General features: G+C 46.2%; 1 protein-coding gene across 1 annotated transcript in view; it reads left to right on the top strand.

The window, feature by feature from the left end:
* The window catches only part of LOC115477877 (uroplakin-2-like), a 52,985-nt gene extending 31,514 nt beyond the window's left edge, over positions 1 to 21,471 (top strand). Inside the window, exon 5 of the mRNA XM_030214997.1 lies at positions 20,229 to 21,471. Coding sequence (XP_030070857.1) covers positions 20,229 to 20,374 — 146 coding nt within the window. The 3' untranslated portion in view covers positions 20,375 to 21,471. The remainder of the gene's footprint in view (positions 1 to 20,228) is intronic.
* The last annotated feature ends 213 nt before the right edge of the window (positions 21,472 to 21,684 follow it).

Below are 21,684 nucleotides of genomic sequence, written 5' to 3'. Positions count from 1 at the left end.
TCCCAAGTCCATCTTAATAATGGCTTATGGGCTTTTCTTTTAGGAATTTATCCAAACCTTTTTTAAACCCCACTAACCTAACTGCTTTTACCATTCTCTGGCAACGAATTCCATATTTTAATTACACATTGAGTGAAGAAATATTTTCTTTGATTTGTTTTAAATTTACTACTTTGTAGATTCATTGTGTGCCCCCTAGTCCTAATATTTTTGGAAAAAGTAAACAAGCGATTCACGTTTACCCATTCCACTCCACTCATTATTTTATAGACCTCTATCATCTCTCCCTTTTTTTTTTTTTTTAGTTACATTTGTACCCCACGCTTTCCCACTCATGGCAGGCTCACTTTTCTCCAACCTGAAATGCCCTAGCCGCTTTAGCCTTTTCTCATAGGGAAGTCATCCCATCCCCTTTATCATTTCGTTGCCCTTCTCTGTACCTTTTCTAATTCCAATATATCTTTTTGAGATGCAGTGACCAGAATTGCACACAGTATTTAGCACATAAGCACCACCACGCTGGGAAAAGACCAAAGGTCCATCAAGCCCAGCACTCCGTCTCCGACAGCGGCCAATCCAGGCCCCAAGAACCTGGCAAAAACCCAAAATTTAATAACGATCAATGGACTTTTCCTTCAGGAATCTATCCAGACCCCCTTTAAACTCAGCAAGGCCAGTCACACCATGGAGCAATACAAAGGCATCATAATGTTCTCATTTTTGTTTTCCATTCCTTTCCAAATAATACCTTACATTCTATTTGCTTTCTTAGCCACCACCGCACACTGAGCAGAGTGATTCAACGTATCATCATTAATGACACCTAGATTCCTTTCCTGGTCGGTGACTCCTAATGTGGAACCTTGCATCACGGAACCTTTCACTTTGCACTTGCTCACATTAAACGTCGTCTGTCATTTGGATGCCAGTCTCTCAGTCTCATAAGGTTCTCTTGTAATGTTTCACAATCCTCTTGCGATTTAACAACTTTGAATAACTTTGTGTTGTCAGCAAATTTAATTACCTCACTAGTTACTCCCATCTCTAGTTCATTTATAAATATGTTAAAAAGCAGCGGTCCCCCTGGGGAACCCCATAACTACCCTTCTCCATTGACAATACTGACCATTTAACCCTACTTTCTGTTTTCTATCTTTTAACCAGTTTTTAATCCACAGTAGGACACTACCTCCTAACCCATGATGCTCCAATTTCCTCTGGAGTCTTTCATGGGGTACTTTGACAAATGCCTTTTGAAAATCCAGATACACAATATCAACCAGTTCACCTTTATCCACCAATTCAAACACGCACGTCTAGGCGGCAAATAGTTCCGCCGTGGTTTAGTGAGGACCTCAAAGAGCTCAAAGTTATTACTAGGAGGCGTGAAAGAGCCTGGAGAAAACAGAAGGATGATCAAAACCTCATTGCTTGGAAAAAATCTCAATGGGCATACAAATACGCAATTAGAAAATCTAAATCCAGGGCTTTTTTTGAGGGGGTACTTGGGGGTACTGAGTACCAGCACCTTTTCTGTTGTCTGCTAAAATTGACCCATGGACCCCAAGTTTTAATGAAAGAGCTGAGGCTCTACACACCAATTCTGCCTTGTCATACATTCTGTGACTGGTTGCAGGGGGCTTGGCTATTGTGGGATGGGTCCCTCAGTGATTACCCCACCCCTGAAGAGTGGCCTAGCATTTGAGTACCATTATACTATAAAACAAAAGTAGGACTAGATTACAAGGACATAAGAAAACTATACTTCTATGTCAACAAATTGCTAGATACTACAGCACTCACTTCATCTGCAACTGCCATCCCATCTGCTGATCAGCTTGCCGTATTCTTTAAAGGTAAAATACTTAAGCTGCAGTGATCCCTACCTCAGTGCTGTTCCAGAGTAGATCAGTTCTTAAATGACCTAACTCCGGATTTAGAAGGGTGCCCAGCAGACAGAACATTTTTGCATTTTTCCGCACTTACTGTCGATTCTGTCACGCAAGAGATCCGCAGATTTTCCAGTAAGTCTTGCTACTTGGATGCCTGCCCAAACTATTTACTCAAAAGTGCACCTACTTGCTTCGTTGCTGATCTAACACAGCATTTAAATTTCATGCTAGGAAACAGATTCTTCCCTGGGACCCACGGAAACATATTAGTCACCCCAGTTCCAAAAGATGCCAAAAAAGATAGTGCTGATCTAACTATCGCCCCATTGCATCAATACCGCTATTTGTTAAAATATTTGTAAAGTTAATGGAGAGCATGGTGAATAAACAGCTCACTGAGTATCTGGATAGGTTCTCCATATTCCATGAATCGCAGTCGGGATTTCGTACCCTTCACAGCACTGAAACTGTGCTCGTCACACTTCTATCAAACTTCAAGCAAGAAATAGCATTTGGGAAAAGCATTCTTCTACTACAATTTGACTTGTCAAGTGCTTGTGACATGGTGGACCACACCATCCTGTTAAGACTCCTCGACTACTTTGGCGTCGGTGGACATGTTGTAGCATGGCTGAAAGGTTTCTTAACCACCAGGACCTACCAAGTAAAGTCCAACTCATGGTTATCCCCTCCATGGCACCCGGTCTGTGGTGTTCCCCATGGCTCGCCGCTTTCCCCTACTCTCCAACGTAATGCTGATTCCCCTGGCCACAGTCATTTCAAAGCTTAGTCTTCACCCATTTATCTATGCAGATGACATGACTATTTACATCCCTTTTCGGACAAACTTCACTGAAATCACTAATGAAATCAGCCATGGGATAAACACCGTCATCACTTGGGTGAACTCCTTCAAATTAAAGCTTAATACAGAAAAAACTCATTGCCTTATATTTACCTCTCCCTTTAACAAATACATACCCACTACCTTAAACGTACCAGGCCTTACCTTGCCCATCTCTGAGAGTCTACGAATACTAGGAGTCATTGTGGACCGGAACTTAATACTGTTGGATCATACCACCTCAACCACCAAGAAAATATTCTTCTCTCTCTGGAAGCTAAAACTACTACTACTACTACTATTAAACATTTCTATAGCGCTACTAGACTTACGCAGCACTGTACAAATTAACATGAAAAGACAGTCCCTGCTCAACAGAGCTTACAATCTAAATTGGACAGACGAACAGACAGCTAGGGGTGGGGAAATTGCAGTGGTAGGGGTGATAAGTGAGGGTGTTGAGTAAGAGAGTCATGGTTAGGAGTCGAAAGCAGTAGCAAAGAGGTGGGCTTTAAGCCTAGACTTGAAGACAGCCAGAGACTGAGCCTGACGTACTGGCTCAGGGAGTCTATTCCAAGCATAGGGAGCAGCGAGATAGAAGGAACGGAGCCGGGAGTTAGCAGTGGGGGAGAAGGGGGACAACAGGAGACATTTACCCAGTGAACGGAATTCACGGGGAGGAGTGTAGGGAGAGATGAGAGCGGAAAGGTACTGAGGAGCTGCGGAGTGGATGCACTTGTAGGTCAAAAGGAAAAGTTTGAACCGTATGCGGAAGCGGATAGGGAGCCAGTGAAGCGACTTGAGGAGAGGGGTAGCGTGAGTATAGCGACTCTGGCAGAATATAAGACGCGCAGCAGAGTTTTGGACAGATTGAAGAGGAGATAGATGGTTGAGCGGGACACCAGCGAGAAGCAAATTGCAGTAGTCTAGGCGAGAGGTGATAAGGGTGTGGGTAAGGGTTTTGGTAGCGTCCTCGGAGAGGAAAGGGCAAATTTTGTTAATATTATAGAGAAAGAAACGACAGGTTTTGGCAATCTGCTGAATATGAGCAGAGAAGGAGAGAGCGGAGTCAAAGATGACTCCAAGGTTGTGCGCAGACGGGACAGGGAGGATGAGAGTGTTATCTACCGAAATAGAGAACGGGGGGAGAAAACGATTGAAGCCTTATTTTCCGAGAGGAGTATTTTGCAATTTAGTCAGAACGCTAGTCTTAAGCCGTCTCGATTACTGCAATGGCATATAAGCAGGGTGCACAGGCCTGCTTCTCAAAAAGCTACAAACTGCCCAAAACACAGCAGCTCGACTTATCTATGGAGCGTCAAAGTTCACCTGTTCCAGACCACTTCGTGAGAAGCTGCACTGGCTTCCTGTACAGGAGCGAATAACTTTTAAAATTTGTACCCTAGTCCATAAGATCCTCTATGGAACAGCTCCAGCATATATGGATGCTCTTGTCAACTTACCGTCAAGGAATTCACTTAAAACTGCTCGTTCTTTTTTTTTTTTTGAAATATATTTTTATTCATACAATGACAGGCTGTATTCACAAAGTATACATAGTAAGGCTCAGTATACAATCTACAAGTTCCAATTTGTAGTTATGATCTACAACCATGTCAGTCCAAAGTGTCCAACACAACCCGCATTGCATTTTATTTTATTAATCCCCTTCAGCCATACACCCTTGCACTCCCACAAACAAACCAATCCACTTCTCAACTTTCACACCGTCCCCCCCTCCCCCTCTCTCATCCCTACACACTCCTTCTCCCAAACCCCTTCCTGTTTTCAGACGAGCACATGTAAACACTCCTCCCACAGCATGGCATATTTCCGGGTCTCTGGTTTACTAGCCTTGGAGTAAAGTCGCCTTTCAAATGTACCAACTTCCCTCATTTTAGCTTTCCATACCTCTCCTAATGCCCCCTCTTCGGCAACCCAAAACTGTAAGATCGTTTTCTTGACCAACAGAAGGACAACATACACCAGCCTTCTATATGGTTGTGCAGGGCCGGTCTTAGCAAGTGCGGGGCCCTATGCAGACCAATTTGGTGGGGCCCCATCCTAGCCCCACCCCCACCATAGCCCCGCCCCCACCATAGCCCCGCCCCCACCCTAGCTCCACCCCATTGATAAAATTATTCCATTTTTAGAACATTTTTTTATTTATGAAATTTCAAATAAAGACAAATGAAGCTAAACTTGTACAAAAAACTGATTGAAATAATAAGCACAATGCTATCATGAAACCTCCCCTCCCCAGAAATTATTCAGTTCAAGTCCACTACAATTAGTAGTTCCAATTCTCATAACAAAGGAGAATAAAGGAAAAATATTAAGAAAAGATTCAGTACTTTCAAATTCCCCTATTACTCTGTAACCCATATATGCAATAAAATAAAAATGAAATGAAAAGATATACAATAAAATTAAGTGATATGTACAATATAAAAACATATAGACCACCAAGTTATTAAAATTGTTTTAAAATATATACCACAACTCTCTGACTCAAGAAGACTCCGACTCTGTCATCCATAATTGTCTGACAACACACAGAAAAAAATAAGTAAAAAAAAAAAAAGTCAGAATTAATACCTTATACACCAATATACCAGCCATACGGAAAATGCAGATTATCAACAATATGAAGCTAGCAAGGGATCATAATATCACAATTCTCATGTAGAGCCACAAAACACCCTTTTAGTGAGAGTGTGTCATGATTTAGGCTCTACACCCTTTCCGATGTTTGGTGCCACCTTAGTAAGGCCAACACACAATCTCTCCACTGCAAAACACTATACACAAACGTGTGCAAAAACACACTCATAACCTTAACAAACCATAAACAGCACTAATTCCAAGGACAGGACGAGCTACAACCTTATGCGTGGCGTGGAAAGGCAACTGTAATTACACCGGGCTCTAAAACACCAGTGCACAACCTAGTGAAAAAAAACAAACAAAAAGGGCTGCAAACTATACGCTAGCAGAATACTGCACCTTCCTTGATCACACCTGAAAAACACATGAATGCAAAATACTGAACTGGAAAGTTACCTCAAGAAGTCAGACTCAGTATGTAGCAATACTACAAAAATTAAAACTTACATGAAAAATATCACAGATGCACATTTCCAAAAACTAACATATTCTAATTAATAAATCCTGAATAAAATAGTTTTTTCTACCTTTGTTGTCTGGTGACTTTGTTTTTCTGATCATGCTGGCTCAGTATCCGATTGTGCTGCTATCTGTCCTCTTAACTCCGTTTCCAGGGCTTCCTTTCCATTTATGTCTTTACTTTCCGCCTTTCTTCTTCATTTCTTGCCCTACATCCGTAAGTAAAAGCTGGGTCCGCCGCAGACTTGACTGTCCAGTGGATCCAGCTTCTGCCTATTTTCTATATCCATGTGCACTTTTTCTCCTCTCTTCCTTTTCCCTCACCTCATCTCCTTCCTCACTCTTCCCTCGCCTCCATCCATGTCTAGCATTTCTTCTCTCTCCTCCATCCACCCATGTCCAGCGACCCTCCTGTCCCCCCTGCCATCCATCTATGTCCAGCAACTCCCCCTGTCCCCTCTGTCCTCCCCTGCCATCCACCTATGTCCAGAGACCCCCTCCCCTCCATCCACCCATGTCCAGCGACCCTCCTGTGCCCCCTGCCCTCCACCTATGTCCAGAAACCCCCTCCCCTGCCATCCACCCATGTCCAGCGACCCTCCTGTCCCCCCTGCCATCCATATCCAGCAACCCCCCGTCCCCTATGCCCTCCCCTGCCATCCACCCATGTCCAGCGACCCTCCTGTGCCCCCTGCCCTCCCCTGCCATCCACCTATGTCCAGAAACCCCCCTCCCCTGCCACCCACCCATGTCCAGCGCCCCTCCTGTCCTCCCTACCATCCACCCATGTCCAGTGACCCTCCTGTCCCCCCTGCCATCCATGTCCAGCAACCCCCCATCCCCTATGCCCTCCCCTGCCATCCACCCATGTCCAGCGACTCTCCTGTGCCCCCTGCCCTCCCCTGCCATCCACCTATGTCCAGAAACCCCCCTCCCCTGCCATCCACCCATGTCCAGCGACCCTCCTGTGCCCCCTGCCCTCCACCTATGTCCAGAACCCCCCTCCCCTGCCATCCACCCATGTCCAGCGACCCTCCTGTCCCCTATGCCCTCCCCTGCCATCCACCCGTCGTGGCCCTCCTCCCCTCCATCCACCCCATGTCCAGCGACCCTCCTGCCCCCCTTGCCAACTGCCATCCACCTACGTCCAGTAACCCCCCGTCCCCCCTGCCCTCCACCCATTTCCCGCGACGCGAGTCTCCTCGTTCCCCTGCTGCTCCCCCTCCCTCCAGCCACCTGAGACATCTCTCGTCTGACCCCCCCTCCCCTCCCCTCCCCGCCACGCCACGCCAAACGACCCTCTTCTGTCGCCCGCACCTCACCTGACCCAACCCAGCATTTTAAAAAACCCTCCAAGCGGCGGTGCCGGTGCCTCGCGTCTGAGGGAAGAAAACTCGCTTCGTCGTTGGCCGGCCTTCCCTCAAGTCCCACCCTTGCGGAAGTTACATCAGAGGGCGGGACTTGAGGGAAGGCCGGCCAACGACGAAGCGAGTTTTCTTCCCTCAGACGCGAGGCACCGGCACCGCCACTTGGAGGGTTTTTAAAAAATGCTGGGTCGGGTCAGGTGAGGTGCGGGCGACAGAAGAGGGTCATTTGGCGTGGCGGGGAGGGGGGGGTCAGACGGGAGATGTCGCAGGTGGCTGGAGGGAGGGGGAGCAGCAGGGGAACGAGGAGACTCGCGTCGCGGGACATGGGTGGAGGGCAGACGAGTGTGGTCGGCGAGGCAGAGGCGAGGCACGCCGCCCCCTTAGGCGCGGGGCCCTATGCGGCCGCCTCGGTCGCCTCTGCCTAAGACCGGCCCTGTGGTTGTGTTAGACCCTGTTGAATTAGAAGGGATTGTTCTCCCAGCAGCAAAGTTGCGTAATCCCATTCCAGGGTCCTCTGCACAACACTATTAAGCACCTGCATGGCCTCGTTCCACAGCGCCAGAGCCGGGCATTCTAAAAAGGAGTGCAGCAGCGTCCCCGCCCCACGGCATTTGATACAGCAATCATCCACCCAAAGTTCCAACTTTTTCCCTTTTGCCCTAGATATAAATGCTCTATGTAGAATCTTATACTGCGTTTCCTGCAGCTCCGCTGTCTTAACCATTTCATAAAGTGTCACAAACAGCTTCTGAAATGTTGGTTCAGTGTAGCTAGTGCCTAGCTCCACGTTCCACTTGGCCATCAGTTTCCTCATTTCCTCCTCCCGCCTGTTTTCATTCAGCACTTTATACCAGGTCGATAGCCCATTACATTGCTGTGGGATTTTAAGACGGATTCTATCTAATGGTCCCCATGTCCACGCTTCCCCATGTTAGAGAGGACCAGTAATGCCTAATTTGAAGATATTGTAACAGGTTTTTATTTGTCAAGTCCCATTGTTCCTTTACCCTGTCAAATGTGTGAAAGGTATCAGTGTCAGTTACCAGCAGTGGCCCCAGTATCCTACACCCATTATCCCTCCAGGTAGTAAACGCCGTTCTGCCCATTCCCAGTGGGAACGCTTCATTACCCACTAGACTCACGAAGGGTGAAGCTTCCGGTGTCTTTTTTTGCTGACGTCTCCACCACCCCCAAGCTCTCCGCATGGGCCCTAGTAGCTCCCTTCTACTAGCAATATTAATATCCCCGCTAGGGGTCCCGTGTATCAGGTTGATAAATGACCAAGGCCTGCTCCAAGATTCCATCCCCCCCTCTGGCAAGTACCGCTGCTGATCTATTATCCCTTCATAGATGAAACGCATCAGCGCTGCTACATTATACATTCGAAGATCTGGGAGGCCTAGTCCACCTCTCTCCTTTTTTAAAGAAAGTTTAACATAACCTATCCTGGCCCCTTTTCCTCTCCAGATAAAACTCCTGATAATGGACCGAAACAGTCGTTCTTCTTTTCTTAACACCCATATAGGGGCTGCTTGCAAGGGATAGAGGATTTTTGGCAGAAGGATCATTTTTACCAATGCTACTCTACCCGTCAACGAGAGTGGCAGGTCTCTCCATTTGTCACAGAGTTGCTTAATATTTTCAATTTGGTCAACCACATTTTTTTTATAGAAAAGCTTTGTATCTGTACTAAGAAAGACCCCCAGGTATCTCATCACTCCTTTAGCTGGTGTTATTGGTAACCCCTCCATCCCAGGGTCTCCCCCTATTCCTGACAATGGGAGTAGCTCCGATTTAGCACAGTTCACTCTCAGCCCTTACAAGTCTCCAAACTCTCTTATTAACTCCAGGGCTCTAGGCAGATCTCTGGGGCCATTCTCCAGATACAAAAGTATATCATCAGCAAATAAATTCAGCCGGAACTCCCTGTTCCGTACTCGGAGTCCCCTTATCTGTGCTGCACTACGGATCTTAATGGCCAGTGGCTCAATTGCCAGCAGAAAGAGGAGCGGAGAAAGAGGGCACCCCTGCCTAGTACCCCTACCCAAAGAAAACCTTTCAGTGAGCTTCCTATTAACCATTAATCGGGCCAAAGGACTACTATATAGGGCTTCAATCCAAGATACTACTGGACCCGATATTCCGAAGCGGCCCAGAGTTTCAAACAGGTAAGGCCAGGATATACTGTCAAAGGCTTTTTCCATGTCAAGCCCGACTATAACTTCTAGCCCCCCTTCTCCCCGAAACTTGTGAATGGCCATCAATGCTCGTATGATGTTCATAGAACCATGGCGGCCCGGCACGAAGCCTACCTGATCTTCATGAATCAACGTAGGCAATACCTGGTTAAGGCGCCTTGCCAATATAGCCGCCAGAATTTTAACATCTTGGTTTAGCAAAGATATTGGACGATAAGAACCCACCTGTTCCAGGTCTTTACCGGGTTTTGGCAGTAACACTATATGGGCCACATTCTGCTGTATAGTTAAACCCTCCCCCACAATCCCATTAAACCAGGCCTCTAGTGGAGGTGCTACTAAGTCGCTTAATATTCGGTAATATTCGGGGCCAAACCCATCTGGGCCTGGCGCTTTAGTGAGTTTTAGCATTTTTATACCCAACCGTATCTCTCTCTCTGTTATGGGCCCATTCAGGGAGCTCACTTGGTCCCCCGTCAATTGTGGTATCTGTAACCCCCGAAAAAACTCTGCATGTTGGGTTGCATCATAATCCCGTTCCCTATAGAGGGAACTATAATATTGAACAAATTGCTGCATAATCTGGGGTTCAGCGGTAAATACTTCCCCCCGAGCATTCTTTATGGAGGAGATTAATTGCCATTTACGTGGGGGCCTCACCAAGTTCGCTAGCAACTTTCCGGCCTTGTTGCCCCACTTAAACAGTTTGAAGCGCTGGTAATATATATCCCTCTCAGCTCTCTTATGCAAAATATCATCAATCTGTTTTTTAAGTTGGGCTAATTGCGCTTTGTGTGAGTCATTTATATTCTGTATATGTGCCCTCCTTATGTTATGATACTCCTGGGAAAGCCGCAATAAGTCTGCCTCTCTCTGTTTCTTTTTCCCCGCTACATATGCAATGATATGGCCCCTCATAACTGCTTTGGATGCTTCCCAGTACGTGCTGGCATTAACCTCTGGCGCATTATTATGTGCCTGATAGTCCAGCCATTTAAGTCGCAAAAAATCTCTGAACTCTCTGTCCTGGTAAAGATAGGGGGAAAGCCGCCACACCCTCTCGCCCGGCTCCGCAGCAAAGGAAACCGCCACCTCAACCGCCAAATGGTCGCTAAGTGCACTACCCACTATTTCTGCATTCACAATTTTTGGGACTAGAGAAGGTGCCACCAACAAATAGTCCAGTCTAGAATATACCTTATGTGGGTGCGAATAAAATGTATACTCCCCATCTTGAGGGTGCAGGAGTCGCCATATATCCTCCAACCCCAGCTGAGATGCCACGAAGGGAATTCCCCTGTCCTCCCAATTCCTCACCCTGGGTTTTATAGGTTTACAGTCATTAGTGGGGTCAGCTACTATATTAAAATCCCCTCCCATTACAATCTGATAGCCAGAATAAATTGTGACTCTCGCCACAAGGTCAGAGAAAAATTTATGGGAGTATACATTAGGCCCATATATATTACAAAAAAGAAGTTGTTGTCCCCATAGCTCTCCCATAACCAGTACATATCTTCCCTCTTTATCCTGAATCACCTTATGACAATGAAATGGTATTTGTTTGTGTATTAAGATAGCCACCCCCCTCTGTCTGGAGTTGTATGCTGAGTATCCAACCTCTCCAACCCATCCCCTCTTTAGCTTTTGATGTTCTGAGGCTGTAAGGTGGGTTTCTTGGAGATATGCAATGTCAGCCTTTTCTTTTTTTAACCAAGAAAGAATTTTAGTTCGCTTGATGGGGGAATGCAGGCCATCCACATTAAGTGTTATAATTTTCAAACTACCCATACCCCAGACATAGATGTCTAATGATCTGAGTCACTATCCAGCTTATAATCGAACGAGAATAACGCCCAAGTTCCGACCTAAATCGGGAGATGGGCGTTCTTCTCACAAAAACAAATAAAGCGGCATAATCGAAAGCCGAACTTTGGACGCTTTCAACTGCACTCCGTCGCGGATGCGGACAAAGTTGACGGGGGAGTGTCGGAGGCGTGGTGAAGGCGGAACTGGGGCGTGGTTATCACCCGAACAGAGATGGGCGCCCTTCGCCGATAATGGATGCGTTTGTAGCTAGAATTTAGGGCACTTTTCCTGGACCCTGTTTTTTGACGAATAAGGCCCCAAAAAGTGCCCTAAATGACCAGATGACCCCCAGAGGGAGTCGGGGATGACCTCCCCTGACTCCCCCAGTGGTCACTAACCCCCTCCCACCACAACAAATGATGTTTCACAACTTTTTACTTTCACCCTCAAATGTCATATCCTCCTCCCAAGCAGCAGTATGCAGGTCCCTGGAGCAGTTGTTAGGGGGTGCAGTGGACGTCAGGCAGGTGGACCCAGGCCCATCCCCCCCCTACCTGTTACAATTGTGCTGCTTAATGCTACTAGTCGTCCAACCCCCCCAAACCCACTGTACCCACATGTAGGTGCCCCCCTTCACCTCTTAGGGCTATAGTAATGGTGTAGACTTGTGGGCAGTGGGTTTTGAGGGGGATTTGGGGGGCTCAACACCCAAGGGAAGGGTGCTATGCACCTGGGAGCTCTTTTACCTTTTTTTTTGTTTTTGTAAAAGTGCCCCCTAGGGTGCCCGGTTGGTGTCCTGGCATGTGAGGGGGACCAGTGCACTATGAATCCTGGCCCCTCCCACGAACAAATGCCTTGCATTTATTCGTTTTTGAGCTGGGCGATTTCATTTTCCATTATCGGTGAAAAGCAAAAACGCCCAGCTCACACCTTGGCGAATAAAACATGGGCGTCTATTTTTTTTTAAAAATACGGTTCACTCCGCCCCTTCACGGACCCGTTCTCGGAGATTAACGCCCATGGAGATAGGCGTTTCTGGTCGATTATGCCCCTCTATGTGACATACCTTGCCAGCCTCCCAGCAGGACCCGCAAGGTCGTAATCTGTGTGTGCCAACCTCCCAGATGGATTTCCTATACCTCTGCTGCCTCCACAATTTGTTCACCTTACGCCCCACATATCCCTGATGCCCCATATGCCTCACATTCTCAATGATCAAAGTCCTTCTCCAACCCCCCATCCTCCCGCCCCCCCACACATCCAATACATCCATACCCTTACTGCCATACAATTTCCCATCCCACCTCCTCCTCCCTTGTCCCTCCCACCCCTCCGCTGTCCCTTCCCCCTTATTATTTGTCCTCATCCTTCACCTACCCGATACAGCCCAAAGAGGACATATGCCCCCCCCCCCCCGCCTCTCCCTGTTATCCTAATATTGATGCAAAACTGAATGTTATAAACATTAGTACCTAGGAACTTTCTCTATGCAACTATTTTTGTTTCTCCATCTACTTTCAACAGTTATTATTTAAACAACATATACATATTATTAACCAGCACACGTGCTTTGCAGACAGGTCTTCTCTGCCCCATACTGTCTGCCCACTGACTCTCTCTGTTCCAAACTCCCAAGCATAGGACAGTGAAATAATGCTTTACCCTTCAGTTCCAAATCCACAATATCCCGACGGAGCAGCACAGTAGGGCCCACTAGTCTCTTCTCCTGCTGCTCTTATAATATCACGATCATTGATCCGTAAGGACTCCCTGTGAGCAACCACTTCTGCCACTCCGTCTACTTTCATTAGTTATTAATTAAGCAATAGAAACTCATTTTTAACTTCTCACGTTTAGATCTGAGTAATGTTCCACCATTCAGCTCCAAATCCACAATTCTCCGGTGGAGCCGCACATTTGAATTCAATGGTCTCCTCTCCCGCTCTCTCATATCCCTTCCGCTCTCTGTTCCGGCTCGTGTTGGGCCCGATTTCTTGCTTGATTGTATGTCTCCAGGAAAGCCTGCGCCTCTGCCACCTCCGATAGTACCAGGACCTTGCCCTCATGCCAGATTCGTAGCTTAGCCGGGTATTGCAAGGCGAATTTTACCCCTCGCTTATAAAGCGCAGAGCACGTGGGCGCCATGGCCTTCCGCATGAGTGCCACTCTGGCAGAGTAGTCATTAAACAGTAACAGTCAGTGCCCTTCATATTCAAGTGCCTCCCTTGTTCTAGACGCTTTCAAAATGCGTTCTTTCGCCTGCCAGCTCGTATAATGAGCGATTGCTGTGCGGGGTCTGGTGGTATTCTCCCCCCTTGGTCCGACTCGATGCGCTCTATCGCAGCAGTAGGGGCCTCCCTGGACATCCAGCCCCAACCGCTCTGGAAGCCATTTGGCGAAGAAATCATAGAGGCTCTGTTCTTTTACCGCTTCTGGTAGGCCTATGACCCGCAGGTTGTTTCTGCGAGAGCGGTTTTCCTGCTCCTCCACCCGCTCTCGCATGACATCCATCTCCTTCTGAAGAGCAGCCATCTGCACAGCGGCACTCCGCGCCTCGTCCTCCCGCGCGGAGATTCGCTGTTCCACCTCGCTGATGCGAGCCGCATGCGAGTCGAATTTTTCATTTATTTCATCGACCGCCGACTGTAGCTTATTCAATTTATCTGCCAGGGCAGCGGATACCGAGCGAGAGATCTCCTGAGTCCATTCCGGCAGGAGCGTTAAGGTTGCTGGTGTTGTGAGTCCGCCATTTTAGGCACGCTGCTCTTCGGGGTGTTCGGCGGCTTTTTATGTGCTTTTGAGGGCATGCCTTAGATAACCACCCTGTTGCAGACTCCTAGTGGGTCCAGCCTTAGTCGCCAACACTTTCTTCCTGGTCAAAGCTATCCAGTTTTGCGCAAATTGCTGATATTAGCAGGTAGGGTGCGGAGCCTCTTCGTCTTGCTGCCGCTTAGGTAGCAGGCATCACGTGACCCCCAAAACTGCTCGTTCTTACTTGAACCTCCATTACCCTGCGTGTTCTGGACTCAAGTATAAAACCACATATGCTTCCACCTTTTCCTACATCAGTACTCATTTGTGGAATGCATTGCCCACATCTGTAAAAACGGTTCAGGATCCTCTGACCTTCAGGAAGTCTCTCAAGACCTACCTATTTGGGCAAGCTTACCCTAATGATCCCGTCTTGCCTCTATGATTCCTGGACTCCGACCCCTCTAGTGATCCTGTGGACTTAACCTACTTTCACCTATCCCTATACCTTTCCGCCCCACGTATCCCTCTCCATTTATTGTACTTGCCTGTTTGTTACTTAATTGTTGTAAGCCACATTGAGCCTGCCAGCGGTGGGAAATTGTGGGGTATAAATGATATAAAATAAAATAAATAAATGTTTTCCTGATATTCTTCGCACCTTATTGAACAATATTCTGCTATTGGTGATCGCCATTGCGACATAATGTAAGCTACATTGAGTATGCAAATAGGTGGGATAATGTGGGATACAAATGCAGCAAATAAATAAATGTTTGTTCACCCCTTCAAAGAAATGTAGCAGATTGGTGAGGCAAGATTTCCCTTCACTAAACCCATTTTGGCTTTGTCTCATTAATCCATGCTTTTCAATATGCTCTGTAATTTTCTAATTTATAATAGTCTCTACCATTTTGCCTAGCACCTACATCAGGCTCACCGGTCTATAATTTCCTGGATCACCTCTGGAACCTTTTTTAAAAATCGGCGTTACATTGACCACTCTCCAATCTTCTTGTACCATGCTTGATTTTAAAGATAAATTATATATTACTAACAATAGTTCTGCAAGTTTATTTTTCAGTTCTATCAGTACTCTGGGATAAATAAAATCTGGTCCAAGCAATTTACGCTTCAATTTGTCAAATTGCGCCATTACATCTTCCAGGTTTATAGAGATTTCATTCAGTTTCTCTGACTCGTCAGTTTTGATTACCATTTCTGGCACCAGTATTTGTCCCAAATCTTCCTCAGTGAAGACCGAAGCAAAGAATTAATTTTATCTCTCCACTATGGCTCTGTCTTCACTGAGTGCCCCTTTTACCCTTTTATGCCCTGCATTGGACTATCTGAAGAACCCACCAGTTGGACGTTACAAGGGGCCACCAGTGATAGTAAACATTCAGTTTCCTTCCTACCGGAAGGTTATGCTAGATGGCGGCTATGCTCTCTTGGAGCCAGTCAAAAGCTCTTCCTTTGCATCGACTGGGGCATTGGTTCGGGCTTCTGAAGATGGGATTCGTAAGGCTGAGAGTCAAAGAGTCGAAGGCCCCCCTGGCCACATATTTTCTGCACTCCAGCTGCTTACATGGCCAACTGGCCATGCTGGGACAGACCAAGGGTCCATCGAGCCCAGCACCCTGTCTCTGACAGCGGCCAAAAGAACAAGCATTTCGTCCCGCCTATCCCAGAAATAGTGGATTATTCCTATGTCCATTCAATAACATTCTATGTCCTTTTCCTCCAGGAAGCCGTCCAACCTTTTTTTAAACTCCGCTAAGCCAACCGCCCCAACCACCTTCTCCAGCAACGATTTCCAGAGTCTAACCACGCGTTGAGTGAAGAAAAACTTCCTCCGATTCGTTTTAAATTTATTACACTGCAGCTTCATCGCATGCCCCCTTGTCCTAGTATTTTTGGAAAGCGTAAACAGATGCTCCACACCAACCCGTTCCATTCCACTCATTATCTTATAGACCTCTATCATATCTCCCCTCAGTCGCCTTTTCTCCAAGCTGAAGAGCCCCAGCCTCTTCAGCCTTTCCTCATAGGGAAGTCGTCCAATCCCCTGAATCATCTTTGTCGCCCTTCTCTGTACCTTTTCCAATTCCACTATATCTTTTTTGAGGTGTGGCGACCAGAATTGAACACAATATTTGAGGTGTGGTCGCACCATGGAACAATACAATGGCATAATAATATCCTCCTTTTTGTTTTCCATCCCTTTCCTAATAATACCCAACATTCTATTTGCTTTCCTAGCCGCAGCAGCACATTGAGCAGAAGATTTCAATGTATCATCAATAATGACACCTAGATCCCTTTTTCGGTCCGTGACTCCTAACGCAGAACCTTGCATGACGTAGTTATAGTTTGGGTTCCTCTTTCCCACATGCATCACTTTGCACTTGCTCTGGGGCCTACATCTGTGGAAGAGTATCCACAAGCTTTGGTGTACTACGGACTAAAGATTGCAAGTAGAGGCTCATGTAGAGCTGGTAGGGCTGGATGAGGTCAATATCACCCCTCTCCTCAGGTCACTTCACTGGCTTCCGATCAGATACCGCATTCAATTCAAGCTTCTCCTTCTTACCTACAAATGCACTCAGTCTGCTGCCCCTCACTATCTTTCTACCCTCATCTCCCCTTATGTTCCCGCCCGTAACCTCCGTTCACAGGATAAATCCCTCCTCTCAGTACCCTTCTCCACCACCGCCAACTCCAGGCTCCGCTCATTCTGCCTCGCCTCACCCTATGCTTGGAACAACCTTCCTGAGCCCTTACGCCAAGCCCCCTCCCTGCCCGTCTTCAAGTCTTTGCTTAAAGCCCCCCTCTTCAATGCTGCATTCGGCACCTAACCCTTACTGTTCAGTGAATCCAGACTGCCCCAATTTGACTGCCCCTATCGGACCGACCGTTTACTTGTCTATTAGATTGTAAGCTCTTTGAGCAGGGACTGTCTCTCTTTGTTAAATTGTTCAGCGCTGCGTAACCCTAGTAGCGCTCTAGAAATGTTAAGTAGTAGTAGTAGTAGTATGTAGAGCTGGTAGGGCTGGATGAGGGCAATGAGCATCTAGGCCTGAAATGTTTTCCTCCCAAACGAGTCTAGTGTCCTGGCCTCCCTATCTTGGGGCACCAAGGCATGAGTCCTGGAACTCCTATTTCATTTGACAGTAGATTCGACCACCAGAGAATAGTGTGGCGTTTGAGCCCTCTCGAATCCGGGAGTCTTTTGGATATAGTACTGTGTATCCACCTTCTTAGGTGCAACCTGCATTGAGAGGTGAGATTCCCAGTTCTTCATCAGTGCATCCTTAAGGATAGGGTGCAGTGGTACAGTGACCCCTTCCTTAGGAGGTTACTTGTAGTCCAGACCAGTCAACATTTCCACCCTGGGCTCTTCCTCTGTTTCCAACTTAAATGGGATGGCAGAAGCCATTTTCCTAATAAATCCAGTGAAAGAGAGACACTCTGGTGGAGATTTTTGCCTCTCTTGAGGTGGTAAGGGAGCAGAAGATATTCCATAACACCCCTCCTCCAAGAAGTAATGTAGGTCCTCCTCTGAATCCCATGAGTGGTCTCATTCAGACTCTTCAGCATACTCAGGTTGTACTGAATGAGTCTGTGCCTGCCTCAACACAGTGGCCCTACTCTCTGACTCCAGGGAAGCTTCCTCCTCCGACGTCAAGGTCAATGTTGACACTCTGGGCGGAACCGGTGTCGAGGATCTTTGCACTGGCATGAAAGGAGCCTCAGGAAGAATCTGGGCTGGAGCTGCAGTTGGCTCAAGCACCCTTGATGCCTGAATGGTTTGTAACTGCAGCATCTGCACCAGACCGGTGCCGGTACTTCTCGGGTACCGGTGATGCTGATGTCTCTGCTCTCCCAGCACCATGCGTTGAAAAGGACTGATGCTTATGCACAGTATTGCTCTCCTTTGATGATGGTGAAGATGATGTCGAACCTGGACGCACCTTCAGTGTCTGGTTCGATGCCAGCCTACTCTCAGTGCTTGATGTCAAGGGAGATGGAAACCTCCTTGATGCCGGTGCAATCACAGTGGATGCTGGTCCTGGCAGCCATCGAGGTCATTGTTTCCAGCACCTGTATCGGCCTTCGAGGAGCCATAAAGCTTCTCCTGTGGAGCCTGCGATGCCCTCTGTCGTCACCTGCATTTGCAAACAGAAAGAACAAGAGTTAGGCTCATGGTCAGGTCCAAGGCTCTCAATGCACCAGTTGTGCGGGTCCGTTATTGAAATCACCCAATTACATTGGGCACACCTTTTGAAGTTACTGGGGGTCTTGGACATCAAGAAAAGGCTCGCAGCCAAATTAAACTCAATTTTGAACCAGAAAAAGGGTCAGTGTTCAAACTGAGGTCAGGGCTCTGGCCTAAAAGGGCCTAGCAACACAGAAAAATAAAGGAAACTTTAAGGGCCAAAAAAACTGAAAGAAATTAAAAGGGTAACTGAAATAAGGTTAAATTAAAGGAAAAAATGAGCGAGGGGACCAAAAACCCGCACAGGAAGGCACAAAAGAAAAATATATGCATTGAGTTGAACACGAAGATTTGTCCTCCCTGCTTCATGGAAGAACAAAGACTGAAAGACCCGCAGTCGCATGCCGGGTGGGAGGGCACCAGTGCATGCATGGTAGGAGACTGCTTGAAAGTTCTCTGTTAATACCAGTAATCAACATCTGCACCAGGCTCCGTCGGATGATGCCACCCAGTTCTGAGAATACGACAGCCTGCTTGTCCTCGGAGAAATGCACATTACAATGGAGCAACTTTATAAAATTATCCTCTAAATTAGGGGTGGGCAACCACTCTCCATTGTATGCTAATAAATCTCATGCATGTGGAAATCTTGAAGACCCAACTGGCCTGGGTTGTGGTCCTCAAGAACTGTGGCATCCCTGTTCTAAATGTATAATTATTCATTAAAACTTAGTGGATTTTCAATAACAGCACTTAAGACACGTGGAGGGGCATTTTCGAAAGAAACGTCCAAGTTGCGATTTGGACATCTTTGCAAAATGTCGAAATCCAGGGGGCGGAGAAAACCGTATTTTCGAAAAAAGATGGACGTCCATCTTTCGTTTCAACATCAAATTCTTAAATTTGGACATCTAGACATGGACGTCTTTAACTTAAGGCGATTTTCGAAACCAAAGATGTCCATGTCAAAAGGGAGGAGACAGCATTTGTAGTGCACTGGTCCCCCTGACATGCCAGGACACCAACCGGGCACCCTAGGGGGCACTGCAGTGGACTTCATAAAATGCTCCCAGGGACATAGCTCCCTTACCTTGTGTGCTGAGCCCCCCCCAAACCCACTACCCACAACTGTACACCACTACCATAGCCCTTATGGGTGAAGGGGGGCACCTATATATGGGTACAGTGGGTTTGTGGTGGGTTTTGGAGAGCTCGCTGTTTCCTCCACAAGTGTAACAGGTAGGGGGGGGGGTATGGGCCTGGGTCCGCCTGTCTGAAGTGCACTTCAGTACCCACTAAAACTGCTCCTGGGACCTTCTTGCGCTGCCATGGACCTGAGTATGACATCTGAGGCTGGCACGAAATATTTTTAAAGATTTTTATTTTTGAGGGTGGGAGGCAGTTAGTGACCACTGGGGGAGTAACAGGGGGTCATCCCCTATTCTCTCCGGTGGTCATCTGGTCATTTTTGGGCACCTTTTTGTGTCTTATTTGTAAAAAAAAAAAAAAAAAAACACGTCCGGGTGAAAACGTCCAAGTGTTCGTCAGGGACGTCCTTGCTTTTTTTGATTATGGGTCAAAGACGTCCAAGTGTTAGGCATGCCCAAGTCCCACCTCTGACATGCCCCCTTGAAATTTGGACGTCCTTGCAAAGGACTGCAGTTGGAGACGTCCAAAATCGGATTTCGATTATACCAATTTGGACATCCCTGTGAGGACATCTATCTTCCAATTTATGTCGAAAGATGGACATCCTTCTCTTTCAAAAATGAGCCTGATTTTCAGCAGCACTATCCATATAACTTTAAATGTATAAAGTTATAAGTTTAGAGTTGAACATCAGTCACATTCTTGAATACTTATATCAACATTTCCAAGCATTCGAGAGACTTTTTCTCATAGTCCTCTAATTATAAATAGCTGACTCCCTCTGGCCTATTATTTCTCAGTCCTATGGGTAGGCTGTATTTGTGACACTGCACAGTGTTGTACTCACTAACAACCACTATAACTGTGTTTCAGTGACAGATGTTTCAGCCATCCAGTCTGGGCTTCAACGGCGTTCTGGGGGTATGGTGGTGATCACTGTACTGTTGTCTGTTGCTCTCTTCATATTGGTGGTATGCTTACCTATCACATTGATCCTTGAGAAGAAGAAAGCACCCTAAAAATTCAGACTGCCTAAAATATCAGCAACAAAAAGTATGAATGAAATATGTGGTGTATGATTTGTCATGTGGTGATAAGTAATGACTGACTATGTTTTCATTCTAATGCCACATTTTGTGCTTCTGTGAAAAAAGTAAAGAATTTAAACATGTTGTAAGAATAGAAAAAATTGATAGACATAGCAACCCATTCCTTCCCCATTTTAGAGCTTAACTTACTGCTCCATTAGAATACCAGAGGGGTCCAAGTTGGAAAGGTTGAGCCAGTCCCAGTGTTGTCTCATTATTCACATGGACTCACAGTCCTGGTTTTCTTAATAGAATTGGAGCTACATAAACTGGATCTCTCTGTATTTTAGTTGCAAATTTCCTATAGATATTGCATGTTGGCTCCATGGCAGATTGCCTCTCCTTCTGTTTCTCCAATGTTGTCCTTGATTTCATGGTGCCTATGAAAATTATCTTTACTGAATAAGTCCCTTAGGAGAGAACAGTGTTATAAAGTCTGCAATTAGTTTTAAAATATATTTTCTCTTTGAAATTTGCCACAATTAAGCACATCCACAAAATTTGCACCTTCTTTTTCTGTAGATAGTTTTCTTGTTAAAGTCATTGCACATAATTTTGACCTGCAGATTAGGCATGATGTTTGCATGCCTCGATCTAAATCTATCACCATGACTACCACCACATGTGTCTAAAATTAAACACTATATAGAGCAATGAACCCATAACTTTGTTCCCATGTCAGATTTATCTGTTTAAACACATTTTATCAAATATACCTGAAAGCAAAGCTGCCATATCTCATTCTTCAGAATGAAAATTCCATTCCTTAATGATAAAAATTATTTTTTCCTGTCACTGTACAAAATGTCATTACTCAAGAGTATTTCACAACAGAAGTAAAAGATTTCTCTCTTGTCCCTCAACTATTTTGAATCACTTTTCCCTGGTCTACTTTCTAGATCTCACCAGGTACTGGCTGCTATTAAAGCATATTGTAAAATACTGTAAAATACATTCATTTGCATTTTATTGTCTTTAATGCAATCACATTCTTTAATCTAAATGTGTAATGATTCAAACCATAGACTGCTTGCTTCTGTGTATTTGTAATAAAATGCTTTGGTGTAAGAATTTAACCGAATATTTTATGAATAAAAATCCATTTTTGTTTAATGAAAATGTGGAGGTATATGATCTATTAAAGTAATAGGCATTCACAGCCCCTGGGGAGAGGGCAGTTTAGCCACTGTACCATGGTAACACCTAGCGATTAGATTGAAGATGCATATGCACCAAATTCT

Source organism: Microcaecilia unicolor, chromosome 9 (genome assembly GCF_901765095.1).
Source record: "Microcaecilia unicolor chromosome 9, aMicUni1.1, whole genome shotgun sequence".
Lineage (NCBI taxonomy): Eukaryota > Metazoa > Chordata > Amphibia > Gymnophiona > Siphonopidae > Microcaecilia > Microcaecilia unicolor.
The sequence above is the reverse complement of the archived record's forward strand: the minus strand, read 5'-3'. Positions and strand labels throughout refer to the sequence as shown.